The sequence below is a fragment of the Mobula hypostoma genome, chromosome 7 (assembly GCF_963921235.1).
Source record: "Mobula hypostoma chromosome 7, sMobHyp1.1, whole genome shotgun sequence".
Lineage (NCBI taxonomy): Eukaryota > Metazoa > Chordata > Chondrichthyes > Myliobatiformes > Myliobatidae > Mobula > Mobula hypostoma.
Genome location: NC_086103.1, coordinates 123608592 through 123632463, shown reverse-complemented (window position 1 = coordinate 123632463; position 23872 = coordinate 123608592). Strand labels below are relative to the sequence as shown.

General features: G+C 42.0%; 1 protein-coding gene across 4 annotated transcripts in view; it reads right to left on the bottom strand.

The window, feature by feature from the left end:
* dlg2 (discs, large homolog 2 (Drosophila)) overlaps positions 1 to 23872 on the bottom strand; it is an 841994-nt gene that overhangs the window by 655104 nt on the left and 163018 nt on the right. Inside the window, exon 1 of one of the 4 annotated variants that reach the window (XM_063053949.1) lies at positions 1958 to 2201. The exons of the other annotated variants lie outside the window; for them this stretch is intronic. Coding sequence (XP_062910019.1) covers positions 1958 to 1999 — 42 coding nt within the window. The 5' untranslated portion in view covers positions 2000 to 2201. Of the gene's footprint in view, positions 1 to 1957; positions 2202 to 23872 lie in introns of those variants that run through there. 4 annotated transcript variants of the gene reach the window in all.

Genomic DNA, 23872 nt, shown 5'->3' with positions numbered 1-23872 from the left:
TCCTCTTAAAATGGTGTGGCAGTTTTTACTACAGGTAGTGAATCAGAGATGGAAGAGGATACAATGCATGTTAATCTCCTGATGAAATTGCTCCATTAAATGTGGGCATCCAAGCCAAGGTTTTAGCTCTCTTCACCTCAACAACAAAGATAGGCTGTCTCGCCTGTAAAGTGTAAGATATCTGGATTATTGGTAAAGCTTCTATGACCCAGCCTCACTGGCAACTTCCCAGATGGTAGATCACAGTAGAGTATATCTTTTAACATGCTGGTCACTGTTTAAACCTGTTTATACTCACTGCAGCAATCAAGACCCTTGTAGCTTTTTTTTCCACATAAGCATTCTGTGATGTGATAACTGGACATCAAGTATCTGATGTATACAGCTGGACAACACTACTGTGTGCCCAGAAGCCTTGGCATACTTACGCACACACAATAGCAGAATTTGGTAATGTTTGTATGAACGATAAATTGCTTTTCTCTTTCTATACTATAACATATGAAATTACTCACATGCAAAGGAATTTCTAAACTTTGTTGTTTTTTCTAAATAAGGAACATTCATGTTAATTGCATTTAAGGACAATATATTTTAGCTGGCAAACACTAAATCTATGATTATAAGTTATTTTTCGACAGGATATCTTAAAAGAGACATTGTTTTACATATTTTTAAATGAATCTCTATTTTTTCATTATTAATTGTCAATGTTTTTAATGATACAAGTATATACTAAACAGATGAATCCTGGCACATTTTACTTATCCAGCCACAGTTTTATGTACACAGTTGTGAGAAGCATGCAAATAAGATAGATTGTTTCCATGACAATGAAAAAGAGCAGCATTGGCAAATTGGAAAATATGATTTTCAGTTATTTATAGTGACTGTAGGTAACTACCAATAATAAAGCCATATTTATTTAACAAACTATACTGTGATTGATTTTCAATGCCATTACAGCAAACCTTCTGCAATAATATTTTATTTAAACATAGTCCAGAATGTCATCAAACAGCACTCTTGCAAATACAATCCCATTACTGATATTCATATAAACAATCCAATCACAAGAGAGAATGGAAATCTTATCACCTTAAGTATTTATTATAAAGATCTGTATTTGGTGCCTGATGGTTAATTGTCATAGCAACATTGTCACTTTTAAGCATAACATTTTTTGTATAAGGGTAGATACCACATTGTATCGAAACTATAAAACCTAACCTGGCATCTGTTTCTGGTTTTAATCTTATGGAGATGTCAATAATATTTATAATAATCATTTTCAGATATTCTAGACAAACTACAACTTATACTGAAGTTTCAGAATCTATTAATTTATAAATTAATTCCATTCATATTAAATCAGCAACCTGACTCTGGCACATCACATACCACAGAATTGACATCAAGGCTAAGCTTCCATTTAATCAATTAATAAACTAATAATCTTGACAGTAATTCATTTAGGCCATACATTTCAATTGCGGTTTAATTTTATATAATTTATTTCTAATTCATTGATTATATCAGTTCAGTAAATTATATGTAAAAATACAATGTGACCATGATTAGGTATGACTGCAAAGTCTAACACAAAATACAAAGCTATTTTATGCAAGCTTCCACCACAAATCATGTTAACTGTAAGCTCTGGCCTTCCCTGCCTCATCTCTGTCTGATCTTTTATTCATCGACACTCGTACAGCACATAAAAACACACAAGAGGGTACCAAATAGTTAAAAGGACTGGTTAAAATGAGGCTAGTCCAACTGCAAAAACCTGACCGATAAATACAGTAGCCTAGAACGGTCAGCACCATACGAGTTGCACCACCTGTTTGTCTAGCAGCACACTCCTGCTTCTAATAAACTGTGAAAGGCAGACACTGATGGTTTCCAGCTTGTTTACATGTCTCCAACTGCACAATGGCTTTGATCTAGTCCTTACCTTAACCTTGGTTCTCACTGCGCAGTAACATGCAAAAAACATTGCAGTAGGCAAAGATCATATGGAACAGTGACCAGCTTCCTGGCTACATATAGTACAGACCAAACACAGGAGCTTCAGCAAGGTAGAGATGCCTCTGTCTTCTGTGTCTGTATGAAACTGTATTGCTCTTGATTTTAGTAACTAAAAGAGGAAAATACTATTAGTAAATAACCACACACTGACTGAAAGCTATAAATGAAATCAAGTGCAATTGACAATTCCAGTTTTGTTGCAGAGGATTTAAATATCCTTGATTCGCAGTTACTGTGGCAATGAAGTCTGTTGATCTATCGCAATACAACTGAAGAGAAAGCTTTGTGTACTCCTACTGATAACATAATGATTTAAAGAGCACGAGGTGGAGACTTAAAAAAATAAAGAAACTGAGCTCCAAATAAGCTGTTAAATGAATTGCTTTTAAAGCTACAGAAAGCAACTCAAAATATTCATGCTGCTATTAATAAATCAAAGGTAATTATCACAGAAATAAGTATTGATTTTAATTTTACTTTGTTGAAAAATATCCAAATCAATGACTGCAGAAAAGCCTGCACATTTGCCAAGTATATAAATTCAGTTAGCATGGTCATGTCAGGAGATGAAAGAATAGATGCCAGAGCTTTGGTTGGGGTTGGATTAAAAGCAGTGAAAAGCCCAATAAAAGTAAATAGGAATGAGAGTACTTGAACTTCAAAACCATACTATTTATATTCTACCTGGCACTCAACCTGTTGTACATGTTCACTGATTAATACTGGTTGCTCATACACCAATGCATCAATTTTAAAATTGCCCACTTATTCAAAGAATCTATGGCCTTAAACTTGTGTATCTTTGATACATCCTCTAATCCTCCAAAACTTGAAAGAAATCTGTGTTCTTTCATTTCTGAACTCTGTAATATTGCAATGCTTTAGGCATTGGGCTATTCATGTTATAAATACTATATGATATATCTCAGAAGTTTGAGAATTTCTTCTCTGAGCCATTCTGCTTATTGGTGTTCCTTAAAATCTACCTCTGGCAAATCTATTGGTCTTTTAGTTAACACAAACAAGAGAAAATCTGTAGATGCTGGAAATCGAAGCAATTGGAGGGACTCAGCAGGCCAGGCAGCATTTATGGAAAAGAGTAAATAGTCGATATTTTGGGCTGAGGCCCATCATCAGAGGTCCATAGATGTTGTCTGGCCTGCTGAATTCCTCCAGCATTTTGTGTGTGTTGCTTGAATTTCCAGCACCTACAGATTTTCTCTTGTTTGTGTTAACCAAAAGACCAATAGATTTGCCAGAGGTAGATTTTAAGGTACACCAATAAGCAGAATGGCTCAGAGAAGAAATTCTCAAACTTCTGAGATATATTATATAGTATATATAGCATGAATAGCCCAATGCAAATTTTCTCTTGTTTGTGATTTGACTACTACACTGTGAAGTCTCTTCCAGGGATGCCTATCCTGAAGAAACTTAAATCTTCCCTTCAAAGGGAGTTCAGTAAAGCCCTCTCTCATTGCTCCCCCTCTGTGGTCTTTTGGTTAATATGCCTTTCATAGCTTGATGTCATATATTTGCTCTATAATGTTTCTGTGAAGTCACTTGGGGTCTATTTCTATAATAATGGTGCTTTATAAATGCTAGATGTTATCACTGGAAGATTGTGGAAACAATACTGAGTAGAAATGCGAGAGCAGGTGAAATGACAGGATTGGGAATACATACTGTGAGTTGGCTCCTATTAATGACATGAGGAAAACAACTTTAGTTGTATTGTGGTTAACATGGAACATTCAAATCTGAGGAACAAGGTTGTTAACAGGAGGTAGAGGGACAGGCAGGGGGTTGGGGGGTGAATGCAATCTTTTTTAATGTATATATCGAACCAAAACACCATCCAATATGGAGCAACACACATAAAAAATACTGGTGAGCGCAGCAGACCAGACAGCATCTATAGGAAGAGGTAGCACTGTTATGGGCAATGTGTCACATATCCAAATGTCAATGCATAATATGCTTTCTTTACACAAAAATTTCCAACCGAATCTTCTGATATCTCATGGAGTTCTAAAGCAACTTAAATAAGGCGGCAATTTGATCAGTGTAGTAGATACTGAATCTAATCAATTAAGAGACACTGCACATGGCAGGATGTATTCAAAGCACTATTTACTTAACATTTTTCAAAATATTCTGATGAGTCCTGAAACTTGTTCTATTAACCCTAATCTTTTATTGTTTTTTCATTTGATTTTTATTGCAAAATGGAAATGTCTACCACCATGCTGTGTTCTATCCCCTTAGCAGCAAGAACTATTGTTAATTTGTCTGTACTTATGGAATTACATCAGCTAACCTAAAATGTCCAATAACAACATAATTAGAGCACTATATTGAAGAATATTTGGTATTTGTTGGCCCTGATTAGTTTCAACAGTTAATCAATCCCAACATGATAGCCTCTGCACTGATGTTTATACATTCCATAAATTTACCAGTTGCAAATGCTGTTGGTACAATTGCAGATGGTGATGAGGAGCTATACAGGAGTGAGGTAGATCAGGTGGTTGAGTGGTGTTGCAACAACAACCTCATATTCATTGTCTGCAAGACCAAGGAATTGACTGTGGGCTTCAGGAAGGGGAAGTCAGGTGAACATGTACTAGTCCTCAATAAGGGGTCAGTTGTGTAAAGAATATTAAATTAGATTAGATTAGATTATGAGGACACGCAGTCCTCTTTTATTGTCATTTAGTAATGCATGCATTAAGAAGTGATACAATTTGTTCCTCCAGAATGATATCACAGAAACACAAGACAAACCAAGACTAAAAAAACTGACAAAAACCACATAATTATAACATATAGTTACAACAGTGCAAGCAATACTGTAATTTGATAGAAGAACAGACCATGGGCACGGTAAAAAAAGTCTCAAAAGTCTCTCGAAAGTCCCATCATCTCACACAGACAGTTGAAGGAAGAAAACTCTTCCTGCCATGAGCTTCCAGTGCCGCAAACTTGCTGATGCAGCATCCTGGAATCATCTGACCACAGTCTGACTCCGAGTCCGTCCGAAAACTTCGAGCCTCCGACCAGCTCTCTGACACCGAGCACCGAGCACCATCTCTGCTGAGTGCTTCGACCCCGACCCCGGCAACAGGCAATAGGCAAAGCCAAGGATTTGGGGCCTTCCCCTCTGGAGATTCTCGATTGCACAGTAGCAGCAGCAGCGAAGCAGGCATTTCAGAAGTTTCTCCAGATGTTCCTCCGTGCTTCTCATGGCTGTCTCCATCAAATCAGGATTGCGCACGGCATCCTACTTCACAAATATGATATCAATTTGGAGTGGCCGCACACGCTGCGTTGCACTGCCATCTTCTCCTCCCTCCAAGTTTCAAATTCCTGAGTGTCAACAACTCACAGGATTTATCCTGGGCCCAACACTTTGATGCAATCATGAAGAAGGCTTGCAAGTGGTATTACTTTGTTCGGACTTTCAGAAAATTTAATATGTCACCAAAGACTTACAATTTTCTCTAAAGGTACAATGGAGAGCATTCTGGCTAGCAGCATCAGGGCCCATTATGGAGCTTCCAATGTGCAGGATTGCAAGAGGCTGCAAAGCATTGTAGACTCTCCCATATTCATTATAGGCACAGCCTTCCCTACCATCAAGGACATCTTCAAGAGGCAGTGCCTCAAGAAGGCTGCAACCATCACTAAGAACCCTCACCATCTGGGTACGCAATCTTCACATTATTACCATCAGGAGGTGGTACAAAGCCTGAAGACCCACACTCCACAATTCAAAAACAGCTTCTTCACCTCTGCCATCAGATTTCTGATTAATCCATGAACCCATGAATACTATCACATTATTTCTTTCTTTCTGCACTATTTATTTATCGTGAAATTTACAGTATTTTATGTCTTCGCTCTGCTGCTGCCACAAAGAAACACTTTTCATCATATAAATTAGTGATAATAAATCTGATTCCGATTTTGACTTTGTTTCTGCATATGCATTAGACTCTCAGGAGATTTTCTAACTATTTAATCTCATGAAGGACACTAAGGGCAGTTTCAACACCAAACAATGGGTGTATCCACACAACTTTGTTTGAGTGCTGTAACGTCACTGACGTAAATAAGGACAAAAGATCATGTGAGTGCTGAGCTCAATAAACTCTTGACGTAAGAAAACATCACCTGAAATATTCTACACTGACTGCAATGCAAAGAATTGTTTCTGCAAAATCATGAAAAGTTTTTCTAACACAGAAATACTTCCAATCTGCACTCTTTCTTTGAATGTTCAGAGACTGTTCCAACACGTGTAAGACACAAGAGTATTAAACCATTCAGCCCACTGAGTTTGCTCCGCCATTTGATCATGGCTTATTTACTACTCCCTCGCAACCAATAAGCATTGACACCCTAACTAATCAAGAACCTATCAACTGCTGCTTCAAATATACACAATGACTTGGCCTCTACAGCAGTCAATGGCAATGGGTTCCACAGATCCACCATACTCTGGCTAAAGAAATTCCTTTTCATATCTGTTCTAAAGAGACAACCTTCGATTCTTAGGTGGTACCCTCTGGTCCTATACTCCCCTGCTATAGGAAAAATCCTCTCCACGTCCATGCTATCTAGATTTTTAATATTCAATAGGTTCCATTCTTCTAAACTCCAGCGAGTATAAGCCCAAGGTCATCAAACACTCAGCATACATTCACCCTTTCGTTCCCAGAAGAATTTTCGTGAAGCTCCTCTGGACCCTCTCAAATGCCAGCAAATTTTTCTTAGACAAGGGGCCCAAAACTGCTCACCATACTCCATTCGCGTCAGCATTACATCCTAGCTTTAATATTTTTGTGTTCTTAAAATGAATGTTAATATTGCATTTGCCTTCCTTGCCACAGACTGAACATGCAACTTTAAGGGATTCCTTCACAAAAAAAAAATCCTGCATAGCTCTGTTCTAAAGGAATATCCTTTCATCCCAATCCTATGCATTCTAGTCTGCAACTCTTCCACTACTGAGGTCATCTCTCCATGTCCAGTCCATACTGGCCTTTCAATATTTGGTACGTTTCAATAAAATTAACCACCCCCCCCCACCACCTTCCAATCCTTCTAAATGGCAATGAGTACAGCCTCAGAGCCATCAAACGCTCCTCATATTTTAACTCTTTCATCTCTGGGATCATTCTCATAAACATCCTCTCAAACGTCTCCAATGCCAGCAAATCCCAATATGGGCCCAAAACTGCATTCAGTACTCCAAATCTGATCTGACTGCTGTCTCATAAAGCCTCAGCATTACTTCCTTGTTTTATATTCTACTTTTCTCAGAATGAATGCTAATACTGTATATGCCTTCCTTACCACCAACTCCATCTGTCTCTTCCTTGTCAATATTGTCTGTACTTCTTCAAAGAATTCTAACAGATTTATCAGGCAAGATCTCCCCTTAAGGAAACCATGCTGACTTCAGTTCAATTTATCCTGTGCTTCCAAGTACCCTGTAATTCATTCTTAATCATGGACTCTAAAATCTTACCAACCACTGAAGTCAGGCTAACTGTTTTATAATTTCTTTTCTTTGTCTCCCTCCTTTCTTAAAGTGCGGGGTGACAATAGCAACCCAACCTGATTCTAGTGATTCTTGAAAGATCATTGCTACTGCCTCAACAATGTCTTCAGCTACCTCTTTCAGAATCCTAGGGTGCAGGTGATTTATCCATCTTCAAATCTTTCAGCCTCCCAGCACTTCTCCTTAGTAATAATGACTACACTCACTTCTGCTCCCTGACTTCTTCAAATTTTTGGCATGTTGCCTTTGTCTTCAACAGCGAAGACAGTGTGATGGTATTAGGTTTGCAGACTGCGAGTTTCTGAACTCAAGCAAAGACCTTAAGCTCTCACCAATACAGATAGCTACAGGTACTCAAACTAAAGCATATTATGTTGTAACTACCCAATCTTCAAAAGCTAGTCCACTTCCCTGTTTATCAACCATGACAAGTTTAGCTGTGAATATCCACTATTAGAGTAGTGGATCCAACTCCCTACCAAGGAAGAGATACTTCCAGCTAACAAAGTAATTTAAACACAGTTCATTTATTTTCAGTGATACACATTTAAATTCAGACATGTTAAAGCACATTTAAAACTCACAGAAGACTTCTATCTTATAAAAGACTTCCAAATTACAAGCTATTTATAAAACACAAAAGATTTCCAAAACACAGGTAAGTAGACATAGACAAATGAATTGTCTGTCACAGAAATCAAAAGCAAATGGATTCTAGTTCACCCTGGGCTTCTGTCATTATTTTTGATGTTTCTGGACCATTCCTAATAAGCCTGGACTGCTCCCTATATTTATACTGTTTCTCTGCCACTTGGGTGACGTCACACACACACACACATGATATTTTTTCAGATAACTTTTAACACAAATGGTCTAAAACCTTCTGAAGAAGGAGTTCCCAGGTACCTATGATTAATGCTGTCAAGCTGACAATCTCAAATATATAAACCTTCCAACAATTAACAGATCAGTTATTTGATATGCAAAGTGATAGTATCAATATGTTCTGCAAGCTTCATTGAACTAAACACTTATCCAGCGTTGTCAGTTTTGAAACAAACCAAATTAAACAACCCATTGTCTTATACTACAACTTTTGAGCAGTTAGCCAAGGTGCTCTGGGGCCAGAAAGTCTGTGCTATAGACAGTGCTTGTTTACAAAGCTGTTCTTTTAAATTCAAACTGATTACTGCTTGCAATTACATTAAAAATTGTAATTCTGGCTCTTCTTTGCGGCAAGAAGCTAAATAAAGAATATGATTGGAAGTATAACACAACTCAAAAACAACACTTTGATCTTTATAATTGTCAGTTGCTGTATTTAGAAAGCTGAGCTTGGCAAAAAAGAAAAGCCCCCTGGCCTAGAACAGTGAATATCCATCACAGCAGACACAAAATATTAATTCAGTCTATCAGCCATTTCTTGTTCTCCATTACAAGCACTCCAGGATCATTTTCCAGCAGTCTGATATCCACTCTTGTCTAATTTTCACTCGTTATATATCTGATATTTTTTTGGTATCCTCTTTTACATTATTAGCCAGCTTAGCTTCATGTTTCATCTTTTCTCACTTTACTGCTTTTTAGTTGTCTTCTGTTGGGTCTTAAAGCTTCCAAATCCTCAAGCTTCCTGCTAGTTTTTGCAATATTTTATGCCCTCTCTTTTGTTTCTATGCTGTCTTTGGCTTCCCTTGTCAGCCTTAGTTACCTCATCTGCCCTTTAGAATGTTTGTTCTTTGGGATGAAATGATCCTGCTCTCCTATATTATTCCTTGAAACTTCTGCCTTTGCTGCTCTAATTTTATCCGTACTACGGTTTCCTTGTAATCAATTTTGGCCAGCTCCACTCTCATGCCTCTGTAGTTACCTTTAGTCAACTGTAATACTAATACATCCGATTTTAGCTTCTCCCTCTCAAAATGCAAGGTGAATTTTATCATATTATGAACACCACCTCTTAAGGGCTCCTTTACCAAAAACTCCTTAATTAAATCTGTTTCATTGCAGAATACCAAATCCAGAATCGGCTTTTCCTGGTGGGCTCAACCAAAAACTGCTCTAAAAAGCCATTTCGTAAGTATTCTACAAATTACTTCTCTTGGAATCTAGTGTCAACCTGATTTTCCCAATCTACCCGCATTTTGAAGTCCCTCATGACCACTGTAACGCTGTCTTTCTTGCATGCCTTTTTTATCTCCTGCTTTAGTTTATATCTACACCAGCACATACCCGATCAAAGCGTTTCCATAGAGGGCTTCCAGACCATTCGAGCTGACTGGAATTGCACTGAGAGCAGTAAGCGTAAAGGAGGTGAGCTTGCGGTTCTGGTCAACAACAGATGGTGCAATCCTGGTCATATTACGATCAAGGAATGTGTTTGTAGCCCAGATATTGAACTTCTTGCTGTTGGACTCCGGTCATATTATTTGCCAAGGGAAATCTCGCATGCAATTGTGGCTGTTGTATACATCCCTCCCTCTGCCAACCCGACGTCGGCGTGTAACATCATTTACTCCGTCATAGCCAGTTTACAAACCCAGCACCTGAGTGCCCTCATTACCATCTCGGGTGAGTTCAACCATGTTACCATGGCTAGAACACTGCCCAACTTCACGCAGTGTGTGAGCTGTACAACCAGAAGGGAGAGGACTCTGGATTTGATGGACGCTAACGTTAAGGATGCATACAGATCCTCTCCCCTCCCCCCATTGGGAAGGTCAGATCACAACCTGGTGCATCTAAAACCCTGCTACGTGCTAAGAGTAAATCTGCAACCTCGAGGACAGTGAGGAAATGGTTGGTGGAGGCTTATGAGGCACTCCAGGGTTGTTTTGAGGTGACAGACTGGCAGGCACTCTGTGAGCCACATGGAGAGGATACTGATGGGCTCACGGAGTGCATCACTGATCACACCAACATCTGTGTAGACTGCAATGTTCCGACAAGAACTGTCCTTTGTTATTGAAATAACAAGCCATGGGTAACAAAGGACATTAAGGACATCCTGAACGTTAAAAAGAGGGTGTTTAGAGGTGGAAATAGGGAGGAGCTGAGGGCGATACAGAGGGGCCTAAAAGCCAGGATCAGGGAAGCTAAAGACAGGTACAGGAGGAAGCTTGAGTGGAAACTCCAGCAGAACAACATGAGAGAGGTCTGGAGTGGGATGAGGACCATCACTAGGTTCCGGCAAACTAGCAACAGAGGAGCCAAAGGCAGTGTGGACAGGGCCAATGAGCTTAACCTGTTCTTTAACAGATTTGACATTGTGGCCCCTGCCCATCCCACACATGAGTCATCTGTTGTCGGCCCCCAACCAACACATGCTCCACTCTCCCCTCCCACCCCTCCTCACAGTCCCCCACCCTTCTCTCATGACTATACCCCTTCCCTACACGAAACCACCACGGTGGGCTTCACAGCTGAACAGGCGAGAAGACAGCTCAAATGTCTCAACCCAAGCAAGGCTGCAGGACCGGATGGTGACAGCACCAGGGTGCTCAAAGCCTGTGCCCCTCAGCTATGTGGAGTACTTCGCCATGTCTTCAACCTGAGCCTGAGTCTCCGAAGGTTCCTGTGCGGTGGAAGACGTCCTGCCTCGTCCTTGTGCCGAAGACGCTGCGCCCCAGCGGGCTCAATGACTACAGACCGGTGGCATTACCTCCCACATCATGACGACACCGGAAAGACTTGTTCTGGAGTTGCTCCGGCCTATGGTCAGGCCACACTTAGATCCCCTCCAGTTCGCCTACCAGCCCCAACTAGGAGTTGAGGATGCCATCGTCTACCTGTTGAACCGTGTCTACGTCCACCTGGACAAGCCAGCGAGCGCTGTGAGGGTCATGTTTTTTGACTTCTCCAGTGCATTCAACACCATCCACCCTGCTCTGCTGGGGGAGAAGCTGACAGCGATGCAGGTGGATGCTTTCCTGGTGTCATGGATTCTTGATTACCTGACTGGCAGACCACAGTACGTGTGCTTGCAACACTGTGTGTCTGACAGAGTGATCAGCAGCACTGGGGCTCCACAGGGGACTGTCTTGTCTTCCTTTCTCTTCACCATTTACACCTCAGACTTCAACTACTGCACAGAGTCTTGTCATCTTCAGAAGTTTTCTGATGACTCTGCCATAGATGGATGCATCAGCAAGGGAGATGAGGCTGAGTACAGGGCTACGGTAGGAAACTTTGTCACATGATGTGAGCAGAATTATCTGCAGCTTAATGTGAAAAAGACTAAGGAGCTGGTGGTAGACTTGAGGAGAGCTAAGATACTAGTGACCCCTGTTTCCATCCAGGGGGTCAGTGTGGACATGGTGGAGGATTACAAATACCTGGGGATACGAATTGACAATAAACTGGACTGGTCAAAGAACACTGAAGCTGTCTACAAGAAGGGTCAGAGCCGTCTCTATCTCCTGAGGAGACTGAGGTCCTTTAACATCTGCTGGACGATGCTGAGGATGTTCTACGAGTCTGTGGTGGCCAGTGCGATCATGTTTGCTGTTGTGTGCTGGGGCAGCAGGCTGAGGGTGGCAGACACCAACAGAATCAACAAACTCATTCGTAAGACCAGTGATGTTGTGGGGATGGAACTGGACTCTCTGACGGTGGTGTCTGAAAAGTGGATGCTGTCCAAGTTGCATGCCATCTTGGACAATGTCTCCCATCCACTACATAATGTACTGGTTGGGCACAGGAGTACATTCAGCCAGAGACTCATTCCACCGAGATGCAACACAGAGCGTCATAGGAAGTCATTCCTGCCTGTGGCCATCAAACTTTACAACTCCTCCCTTGGAGGGTCAGACACCCTGAGCCAATAGGCTGGTCCTGGACTTATTTCCTGGCATAATTTACATTTTACTATTTAACTATTTATGGTTTTATTACTATTTAATTATTTATGGTGCACCTGTAACGAAAACCAATTTCCCCCGGGATGAATAAAGTATGACTATGACTATCTGACATCCTGACTATTATTCAGAGGTCTAGGTACAACTCCCATTGGGATCTTTTTAACTTCGCAGTTTTTGAACTCTACTCAGAAACATTCTATATCTTCTGATCCTATATCACTTCTTGCTAAGGATTAGATTTCATTTTCAACCAGCACAGCCATTCCACCCCCTCTGTTCATCTGTCTGTCTTTTTGATGAATATCCTTGGATGGTTAGGCCCTGGGTGTGATCTCTTTCAACCATGAATCTGTGATGCCCACTGTGTCATCCCTGCCATTTTCTAATTGCACTCTAAGCTCATCTACTTCATTTAGTATATCGGTCCCTCTCCATCCACACAGTCTGGATGGAGGAAATCAAGATAATCTTAGCACAGGCCATTCCTGGGTTTCAAAACCCCTACTAATTGATACCTCTACATATGAACAAGCTCCTATAATAGTATTAAATTAAGAAGTTCAACATATGTACATACTTTCATCCCTATGAACAGTACAACTTTTCTCTCTCTCCATGTTAAATAATTGTTCTTTATTATCACTCTTATGTTCTTACGACATCATCCATTACAACAGTGTGGAGGTTTCGTAACCATATTGAGTGATTTCAACTTATAGACAAAATCCACATGCAGACATCTGTATAAATGGAATCCATTAATTACCCAGGAATACCTGTATCAATTATAATTAACATGGAATAATTCTCTCTTGCCAGAATAAGCATGAGCAAGGATAGGCTATTTGAATCTTCAAGCTTGCCTTCTGTTCATAAAGATTTTAGCTGATCTTCTATCACAGCGCCATTTTCTACCACTATCCCCATATCTCTCAATTCCCTTAATCAATCTCTATTTTATGTATTAGAAATTACAAAGGTCTCGCCATCCTCTGGGGTAGAGAATTTCACAGGTTCAAACCATTTATGTAAAAAAATTTCTCAATTCAGTCCTAAATTGCCTGCTTCATTTTTTTCTGAAGTGATATCCTCTAATCCTGACATCTCAGCCAGAGAAAACATATCTCTTCTTCTTATTTTCACACATTTGAAGAACTCTGAGTGCTTCAACAAAATCTCACTCATTCTTCAAAACTCTGCCTTGTACTCCTAGTCTGTCTGATGATCACCCAAATAGCTTTTGTCTGATCCCACCTAAACTGTGATGTGGGCAACTCCTTGAATGAACTATCCATGAAGAATTCAACTTTAAAACTCTGTGCAATGTAATGCTATTAAAGTTAAAAAAAAACTGCTGTCATTCATAATTTTGAAGAAATAGTATCCCAATCATTTTTAACAAAACCAGCCTTTCATTATCTTGCAGCATCTCAGAAGTCAATTTAGATTATGAAGACACGCAGTCTTCTTTTATTTCCAGAATCTATTTAAAACTGATATTTTTCCACTTTCCTTTAGTTAGTTGCTTACAGCTCTACTCAAAGTTATGAGCACTTTCATACATAATTAAGTGATGATCTCTTCTACCAAAATGAGTTTCAAGTCTAGTTTGTTTCAAACACTGTTTAGTTCACATGGTCAGCAAACAAGCTAGAGGTACTTAGTGCAGGCTGAATTGCGATTGCTGCAGCAGTCCACAGGCCGGTGTCATTGGAATATCATCTTCAGCTACCTTATCAAACAGAATTGGATGTGTGTGCTGTTGAATCTTCTTGAAATACAGATTGTTCAGCAGTGAATCTTGTGCAAGTTCAAGTTGCTGATGCTAATAGCTTGCTTGGTGACGCACCTGGTGATCAAATCTCATGTATTTACTTGAAATTATTTTTAGCCTTCAGTAGCACCAGAACTTTAATGTGTTTTGGGTGCATACCAGCCTTTCTTGATATCTCCAACTGAATTTACCTGGCTGAAAACTAGTTTATGTTTTGGTGGTGTCTGAAGAAAACAGATGGATTATCCACTTGGCACTTCAGCCTCATCCTTGGTTCTCACATATTTGGCCCCATCCTTGCCATGTATGAGGATGTTCTTGGAACAACCTTTCCCTGGTGGTTGTTTGACCATTTATCAGAAAACATGACTAGATACGGCACTGCATGTAGAATGGTTTAGGGCTGCCTACTGGGTTTGCTATTGAGAATACACATGTTGCAGGTTTTTTAAGTGGACAACTTCTTTTTAACCATATTAGATGTTACTCCAAACACAAGAAATGGGAGCAGGAGTAGGCCATCTGGCCCTTCGAGCCTGCTTCACCATTCAATAAGATCATGGCTGATCTGGCCATGGAATTATCTTCACCTACCTGCCTTTTCCCCATAACCTTTAATTCCACTACTACACAAAAGGAGAGTCATTCTACACTCCTTGTCAAACTAAGGTTCATCCCTAGGGTTTATTGCAACAGTAGAGTGAATATCATGCATGAGCATGAAATTAATGATCGTAGTGGAATACTATTCTGCTGTTTTTGTTGGCTTATACTTCACGAACTCCTAGTTTTGAGATGACAGTTCTACTTTGAGTCTTCCCATTTACTATATGGTACCATCACATATATCAGTGTCAGTGGAGATTGGTCTTGATATGATGTTGGAACTTCTACTCCATGAGTGTAATCACCAGCTATTTCTATCTATATGCCCACATGCAGACATATCTTCAATGTGTAGAATAATGATGACAAGGTCAAGCAGGTTTTGGTATTGATTCACTTGCTTCCTGCTGTAGAACCACTTTGGCAGCTGTGTCATTCAGGCTACTCAGGACACTCTTGATGTTACTTTCAAGTTTGTTCAAGATTCAGGATTATTGAATATCATTTCCAGTACACAAGTGTAAAAGGAGAATGATATAATCGTTACTCCAGATCTGATGCAGCGCAAAAAAAAAAACAAAAGATAACTCTGACCGGAAGTGTTAAAGTTGTGGTAATGGGGATGTGGAGGAGTGGGTTAGTGGGTGGAGGTGTTGATCTGCCTTACTGCTTGGGAAAGTAACTGATTTTGAATTTGGTGGCCCTGGCGTGGATTCTACATAGCCTCCTCCCTGATGGGAGTGGGGGAAACTGGGTGGCTATGAGCCTTCTTGAACTTGCTGGCCCTTTTCCAGCACCTTGCTGTACATATGTCCTTAATGGCGGGTATGCTGGTGTCAGTAATGCATTGAGCAGTTTTGACTACCCGTTGTAGAACTTTCCTGTCTGCAGAGGTGCACTTTCCATTCCATTCAGCACTGCAGTATGTTAGAATGCTCTATACTGCGCATTCCAAAGTTCAAAGTAAATTTATTGTCAAAGTGCATATCACCATATACAATCCTGAGGTTTATTTTCTTGCAGGCATACTCTATAAATCCATAATAGAATAATAACCACAATGGAATCAATGACTCTGATTCTGATTCTCTACATTACAATTTTAACTATATCACAAAGTGCTTTCTTATGACAAGTGTATTCAGGAATTCCTGGAAAAAGTAAGTCTATTTACAGCTTTCAGTGTGGAAGCATGGCAGCCAATTTGTGCTCAGAAATTGCAATGATAGCAAGACCATATTATTTCTTTCTGATATTTATTAAGCAATAAGTATAAATCAGAGTCTAGAGAACATCCTTTTCTTCAATTTCTACCAAACTATTTTATGCATCCAAGTTAAGTCCTTGATTTTGTAGCTCCTCAAAATAAGTACCTTTAGTAAAACAAGAATATCCACTACTGCAAGAAAGTAAGAATGAAATTGCTAATTAATTTTAGTTATTTTAATTCATTTTTCACAATCTGCACATTGCTGGCAAACCAGTTACAAAAAGGCAGCTCCACCACCTTCCTAAGAGCAATCCATTCAATGAAGTGTCTTCTATGTTACTATGACTAAGGATTTTAAGTATTTAGAGTCCATTTTGATGGGGTAGGATAATATATGTTTAAGAAAGAATGGTGTATGACTTGCAAGGGAACCTGGAAGTAATGGTGTTTTAAGCAACACACACAAAATACTGGTGGAACGCAGCAGGCCAGGCAGCATCTATAGGAAGAAGTACAGTTGACATTTTGGGCCGAGACCCTTCGTCAGGTCTAACTGAAAGAAGAGATAGTAAGAGATTTGAAAGTGGGAGGGGGAGGGGGAGATCCAAAATGATAGGAGAAGACAGGAGGGGGAGGGATGACGCTAAGAGCTGGCAAAAGGGATACACGGCTGGAGAAGGAAGAGGATCATGGGACGGGAGGCCTAGGGAGAAAGAAAGGGGGAGGGGAGCACCAGAGGAAGATGGAGAGCAGGCAAGGAGTTATTGTGAGAGGGACAGAGAGAGAGGGAAGAAAAGGTAAATAAATAAATAAATAAATAAATAAGGGCTGGAGTAAGAGGGGCAATAATGGAAGTTGGAGAAGTCAATGCAGCAGGCCAGGCAGCATCTCTAGGAAGAGGTACAGTCAACATTTCAGGCCGAGACCCTTCGTCAGGACTAACTGAAAGAAGAGCTATTAAGAGATTTGAAAGTGGGAGGGGGAGGGGGAGGGGGGAGATCCGAAATGATTGGAGAAGACAGGAGGGGGAGGGATGGAGCCAAGAGCTGGACATTTGTTTGGCAAAAGGGATATGAGAGGATCACGGGACAGGAGGCCCAGGGAGAAAGAAAAGGGGGGAGGGGGAGAAAGCCCGGAGGATGGGCAAGGGGTATAGTGAGGGGAACAGAGGGAGAAAAAGGAGAGAGAGAAAAAGAATGTGTGTATATAAATAAATAACGGATGGGGTACGAGGGGGAGGTGGGGCATTAGCGAAAGTTTGAGAAGTCAATGTTCATGCCATCAGGTTAGAGGCTACCCAGACGGAATATAAAGTGTTGTTCCTCCAACCTGAGCGTGGCTTCATCTTGACAGTACAGGAGGCTGTGTATAGACATATCAGAATGGGAACGGGATGTGGAATTAAAATGTGTGGCCACTGGGACAGCCTGCTTTCTCTGGTGGACAGAGCGTAGGTATTCAGCAAAACGGTCTCCCAGTCTGCATTGGGTCTCAACAATATATAGAAGGTTGCACCATGAGCACCGGATGCAGTATATCACCCCAGCCGACTCACAGGTGAAGTGTCGCCTCACCTGGAAGGACTGTCTGGGGCCCTGAATGGTGGTGAGGGAGGAAGTGTAATGGCACGTGTAGCACTTGTTCCGCTTACAAGGATAAGTGCCGGGAGGGAGATCAGTGGGAAGGGATGGGGGGGAACGAATGGACAAGGGAGTCGCGTAGGGAGTGATCCCTGTGGAAAGCAGAAGAGGCAGGGAGGAAAGATGTGCTTGGTGGTGGGATCCCGTTGGAGGTGGCGGAAGTTACGGAGAATTATATGTTGGACCCAGTGGCTGGTGGGGTGGTAGGTGAGGACAAGGGGAACCCTATCCCTAGTGAGGTGGCGGGAGGATGGGGTGAGAGCAGATGTGCGTGAAATGGGAGAGATGCGTTTGAGAGCAGAGTTGATGGTGGAGGAAGGGAAGCCCCTTTCTTTAAAAAAGGAAGACATCTCCTTCATCCTGGAATGAAAGGCTTATCCTGAGAGCAGATGCGGCAGAGACAGAGGAATTGCCAGAAAGGGATTGCATTTTTGCAAGAGACGGGTGGGAAGAGGAATAGTCCAGGTAGCTGTGAGAGTCCGTAGGCTTATAGTAGACATCAGTAGATAATCTGTCTCCAGAGATAGAGACAGAAAGATCAAGAAAGGGGAGGGAAGTGTCGGAAATGGGCCAGGTAAATTTGAGGGCAGGGTGGAACTTGGAGGCAAAGTTAATGAAGTCAACAAGCTCAGCATGTGTGCAGGAAGCAGCGCCAATGTAGTCGTCGATGTAGCAAAGGAAAAGTGGAGGACGGATACCAGTATAGGCTTGGAACATGGACTGTTCCACAAAGCCAACAAAAAGGCAGGCATAGCTGGGACCCATACGGGTGCCCATGGCTACACCTTTAGTTTGGAGGAAGTGGGAGGAGCCAAAGGAGAAGTTGTTAAGAGTAGGGACTAATTCTGCTAGATGGAGGAGAGTGGTGGCAGAGGGGAACTGGTTAGGTCTGTGTTTTCATGTCCTTCTCCTTGGTGGTAAAGGTCACTATTTTCAGAACAGCTGTAAATTTAAGTTGGAATAGAATTTACTGTATAAGCTTGTTTTACAAATGAAAAAGTTATATATTATTCCTAATTAGATATGAGATCCTGCACAATGGAGAAAAAAAAGATGCTTCATTATCTTCTCTACAATACTTTGCAGATAAACTTCCTAAAACTTTAATTAGTTGAGGTCTGTTTTTTTTTATCGTGGTCTTTTTCAGATTGTGAAGCCTAACATTATGTACTGTTGCTATAGGGATGGGTTGAACCATGACAGCCAACATTGTTAATGTTACTTGTAGTATACACAGATAACAAAGTAGTAGTTATTAGGAGTGTGTTGCTATAGTTACAGCTCGGATTTAACATGTGCCAAGCTTTATAAATGGTTTGTTTTAAGATGCTGAAAGAAGGGAGTGATGCAGAGAACAATAGGCATGTTGTGATTAGGTGGAGACCAAGAGAAACTGAATGGCTTTGAATGCTGCTCGATGAGGGGTGGTGAAGATCTGTAATAGCAGATGATCCTGCCACTGTATATTTGGAGCTTGCATGCTCTCCCCTGTGATTATATGGGTTTCCTCCGGCTTCCTCCCATATTCCAGAAATGTACGATTAGGTTGAAGGTCAGTGAGTTGTCGGCATGCTACCATGTGTTGGTGCCGAAAGCATGGCGACACTTACAGGCTGCCCCAGCACAATCTTTACTGATCTGACTTGACACGAGCGATGCATCTCCTTTCATTCACAACTGTATGCTTTGATTTACATGTGACAAATAAAGCCAATCTTTGTCTTTAGAAGAGACAAAAAACTGTGCATACTTTTCCTGATATGACTTCAAAAGTACAGTATAAGAATATTATTTTTCGATGAGATTACCTCCCATTCTTCTAAATTGTCATGAACATATGGCTAGACTGCACAGTCTTTCCAAAGATAAGCTTTTTGAAGCTTTATTATCTAGTCTTTAATGCAAATATATATTTCTTTAGATGAAGAGACCTTGAAAAACATAATCTACCTTTCTGGTTATCCTGTTGTAGCAAATAACTTCAAATTTTTCCACCAGTATTTATTCAGCTGTGTCTTTGCTTAATTGTTTCAGCAATTTAAATCTCTCATGTAATCTCAAAATTCTCAAGTAATTTTGTGCAGTACACAAGCTTAGATACATTATATTCCATTTTGTCATCGAAATCATTGGTATAGATTGCAATCTGTAAATAGTTGAATGTCAAACTCTGACACTTGTATTAGTTCAGCAGTGACAGCTGGGAAACCCAAAATGATTCAGATTTATTCCCTTACTCACTCTTCCTTCAGTTAGTCCTGACGAAGGGTCTCGGCCTGAAACGTCGACTGCACCTCTTCCTACAGATGCTGCCTGGCCTGCTGCGTTCACCAGCAATTTTGATGTGTGTTGCCAGATTTATTTCAATTGTGTTCTGATTGTTAACCATTCCTGAATAAATGCTGCCAATTTATTCATTCCTGAAAAAATATTTTACCGCCAATTCCATGATGATTAAATTAGTGTACAAAAATGATGGCGCACTTAGAACATAAGACCATAAGATACAGGAACAGGATTTGGCCATTTGACCCATCGAGTCTGCTCTGCCATTTCATCATGGCTGATCCATTTTCCCTCTCAGCCCCAATCTCCCGCCTTCTCCCCTTAACCCCTCATGCCCTGACTAATCAAGAACCTATCAATCTCTGCCTTAAGTATACCCAATGACTTGGCCTCCATTGCCGCCTGTGGCAGTAAATTCCACAGATTCACCATGCTCGCCCCTCCTTATCTCCATTCTAAAAGGATGCCTCTCTATTCTGAGGCTGTGCCCACTGGTGTTAGATTACCCCACCATAGGAAACATCCTCTCCACAAGGCCTTTCAACATTCAATAGGTTTCAATGAGGTCACCCTTCATTCTTCTGATTCCAGTGAATACAGGCCCAGAGCCATCGAATGCTCCTCATAAGACAAGCCTTTCAATCCCATAATTATTTTTGTGAACCCCCTTTGAATCCTCTCCACTGTCAGCACACCCTTTCTTAGATAAGGGGCCCAAAACTGCTCACAAAACTCAAACAACAGGAATTCTGCAGATGCTGGAAATTCAAGCAACACACATCAAAGTTGCTGGTGAACGCAGCAGGCCAGGCAGCATCTGTAGGAAGAGGTGCAGTCGACGTTTCAGGCCGAGACCCTTCGTCAGGACTAACTGAAGGAAGAGTGAGTAAGGGATTTGAAAGTTGGAGGGGGAGGGGGAGATCCAAAATGATAGGAGAAGACAGGAGGGGGAGGGATGGAGCCAAGAGCTGGACAGGTGATAGGCAAAAGGGGATACGAGAGGATCATGGGACAGGAAGTCCGGGAAGAAAGACAAGGGGTGGGGGGGACCCAGAGGATGGGCAAGAGGTATATTCAGAGGGACAGAGGGAGAAAAAGGAGAGTGAGAGAAAGAATGTGTGCATAAAAATGAGTAACAGATGGGGTACGAGGGGGAGGTGGGGCCTTAGCGGAAGTTAGAGAAGTCAATGTTCATGCCATCAGGTTGGAGGCTACCCAGACGGAATATAAGGTGTTGTTCCTCCAACCAGAGTGTGGCTTCATATTTACAGTAGAGGAGGCCGTGGATAGACATATCAGAATGGGAATGGGATGTGGAATTAAAATGTGTGGCCACTGGGAGATCCTGCTTTCTCTGGCGGACAGAGCGTAGATGTTCAGCAAAGCGGTCTCCCAGTCTGCGTCGGGTCTCGCCAATATATAAAAGGCCACATCAGGAGCACCGGACGCAGTATATCACCCCAGTCGACTCACAGGTGAAGTGTTGCCTCACGTGGAAGGACTGTTTGGGGCCCTGAATGGTGGTAAGGGAGGAATTGTAAGGGCATGTGTAGCACTTGTTCCGCTTACACGGATAAGTGCCAGGAGGGAGATCAGTGGGGAGGGATGGGAGGGACGAATGGACAAGACTCTGCTCTTAAACGCATCTCCCCCATTTCACGTACATCTGCTCTCACTCCATCCTCCCGCCACCCCACTAGGAATAGGGTTCCCCTGGTCCTCACCTACCACCCCACCACCTCCGGGTCCAACATATTATTCTCCGTAACTTCCGCCACCTCCAACAGGATCCCACCACTAAGCACATCTTTCCCTCCCCCCCCCTCTGCATTCCACAGGGATCGCTCCCTACGCAACTCCCTTGTCCATTCGTTCCCCCCATCCCTCCCCACTGATCTCCCTCCTGGCACTTATCCGTGTAAGCGGAACAAGTGCTACACATGCCCTTACACTTCCTCCCTTACCACCATTCAGGGTCCCAAACAGTCCTTCCAGGTGAGGCAACACTTCACCTGTGAGTCGACTGCGTCTGGTGCTCCCGATGTGGCCTTTTATATATTGGCGAGACCCGACGCAGACTGGGAGACCGCTTTGCTGAACATCTACGCTCTGTCCGCCAGAGAAAGCAGGATCTCCCAGTGGCCACACATTTTAATTCCACATCCCATTCCCATTCTGACATGTCTATCCACGGCCTCCTCTACTGTAAAGATGAAGCCACACTCAGGTTGGAGGAACAACACCTTATATTCCGTCTGGGTAAGCCTCCAACCTGATGGCATGAACATCGACTTCTCTAACTTCTGCTAAGGCCCCACCACCCCCTCGTACCCCATCTGTTACTTATTTTTATGCACACATTCTTTCTCTCACTCTCCTTTTTCTCCCTCTGTCCCTCTGAATATACCTCTTGCCCATCCTCTGGGTCCCCACCCCACCCGTGTCTTTCTTCCCGGACCTCCTGTCCCATGATCCTCTCATATCCCCTTTTGCCTATCACCTGTCCAGCTCTTGGCTCTATCCCTCCCCCTCCTGTCTTCTCCTATCATTTTGGATCTCCCCCTCCCCCTCCAACTTTCAAATCCCTTACTCACTCTTCCTTCAGTTAGTCCTGACGAAGGGTCTCGGCCTGAAACGTCGACTGCACCTCTTCCTACAGATGCTGCCTGGCCTGCTGCGTTCACCAGCAACTTTGATGTGTGTCACAAAACTCAATGTGGCCTCACGAGCGCGTTATAAAGCCATAACATTACATCATCCTTTTATTTCCTACTCCTCTAGATAAGAAGGCCAGTATCGCATTTGCCTTCCTTACTGCCTATTCAACATGAAAATTAACCTTCAGAGAATACTGCACAAGGACTCTCAAGTCCCTTTGCACCTCAGATTTTTGAATTTTCTCTCCATTTTAGAAAATAGTATACCCTTTTATTTCTTCTACCAAAGTGCATGACCGTGCCTTTCACCGTCACAGTATTCCATCTGCCACTTCTACCTCCTTTTGTAGCTTAACTACTTCCTCAAAACTACCTGTCCCTCCACCTATCTTCATATCGTCAACAAACTTGGCCACAAAGTCGTCAATTCCAACATCCAAGTCATTGACATATAACATAAAAGAAGCAGTCCCAACACAGACCCCTGTGGAACATTGCAAGTCACCAGCAGCAAAGCAGAAAAGCCTCCTTTTATTACCACTCTTTGCCACCAGCCGATCAGCCAATGTTTATCCATGCTAGTATCTTTCCTGAAATACCATGGATTCTTAATGTGACATCTTGTCAAAGGCCTTCTGAAAATCCAAGTACATAATATCCACCAATTCTCCATTGTTTATCCTGCTTGTTATTTCTTCAAAGAATTCTAACAGATTTGTCAGGCAAGATTTTCCCTTAAGGAAACCAAACAGCGGACGGAGAACCGCTTTGAAAACGTTGTGGAAGGGAGAGTAGCAGTGGTTGAGTATACTATCTCCCCGTATGTTTACCTGGATGTGTTGACAAAACTTCAGAGAGACTGTAAAGTCACTGGCGACGATGAAGGCAGCCTGTGGATGTACAGTCTCTAGGATGCTGATGGTATCGTACAGTTCCGTGAGAGCCAGGTCAGTATCAGCCTGTGGTGGAATATACAAATCTGTGATAATAACAGCTGTGAACTCCCAAGGCAGCCAGAAAGGCCAACACAGCAGCACTAGATACTCCAGGTCCGGGAAACAAAAGGATTTGACGGCATTCACATTCCGGGGGTCGCACCAAGCATTATTTAACATGAAGCATACTGCACCTTCTTTGTTCTTCCCAGAGAGGTTTTTTGACCTGTCCATCTGGAACAGGGATAACCCAGGGGGCTCGATGGCGTGATCCAGTATCTCCTCTGTCAGCCAGGTTTGCACAA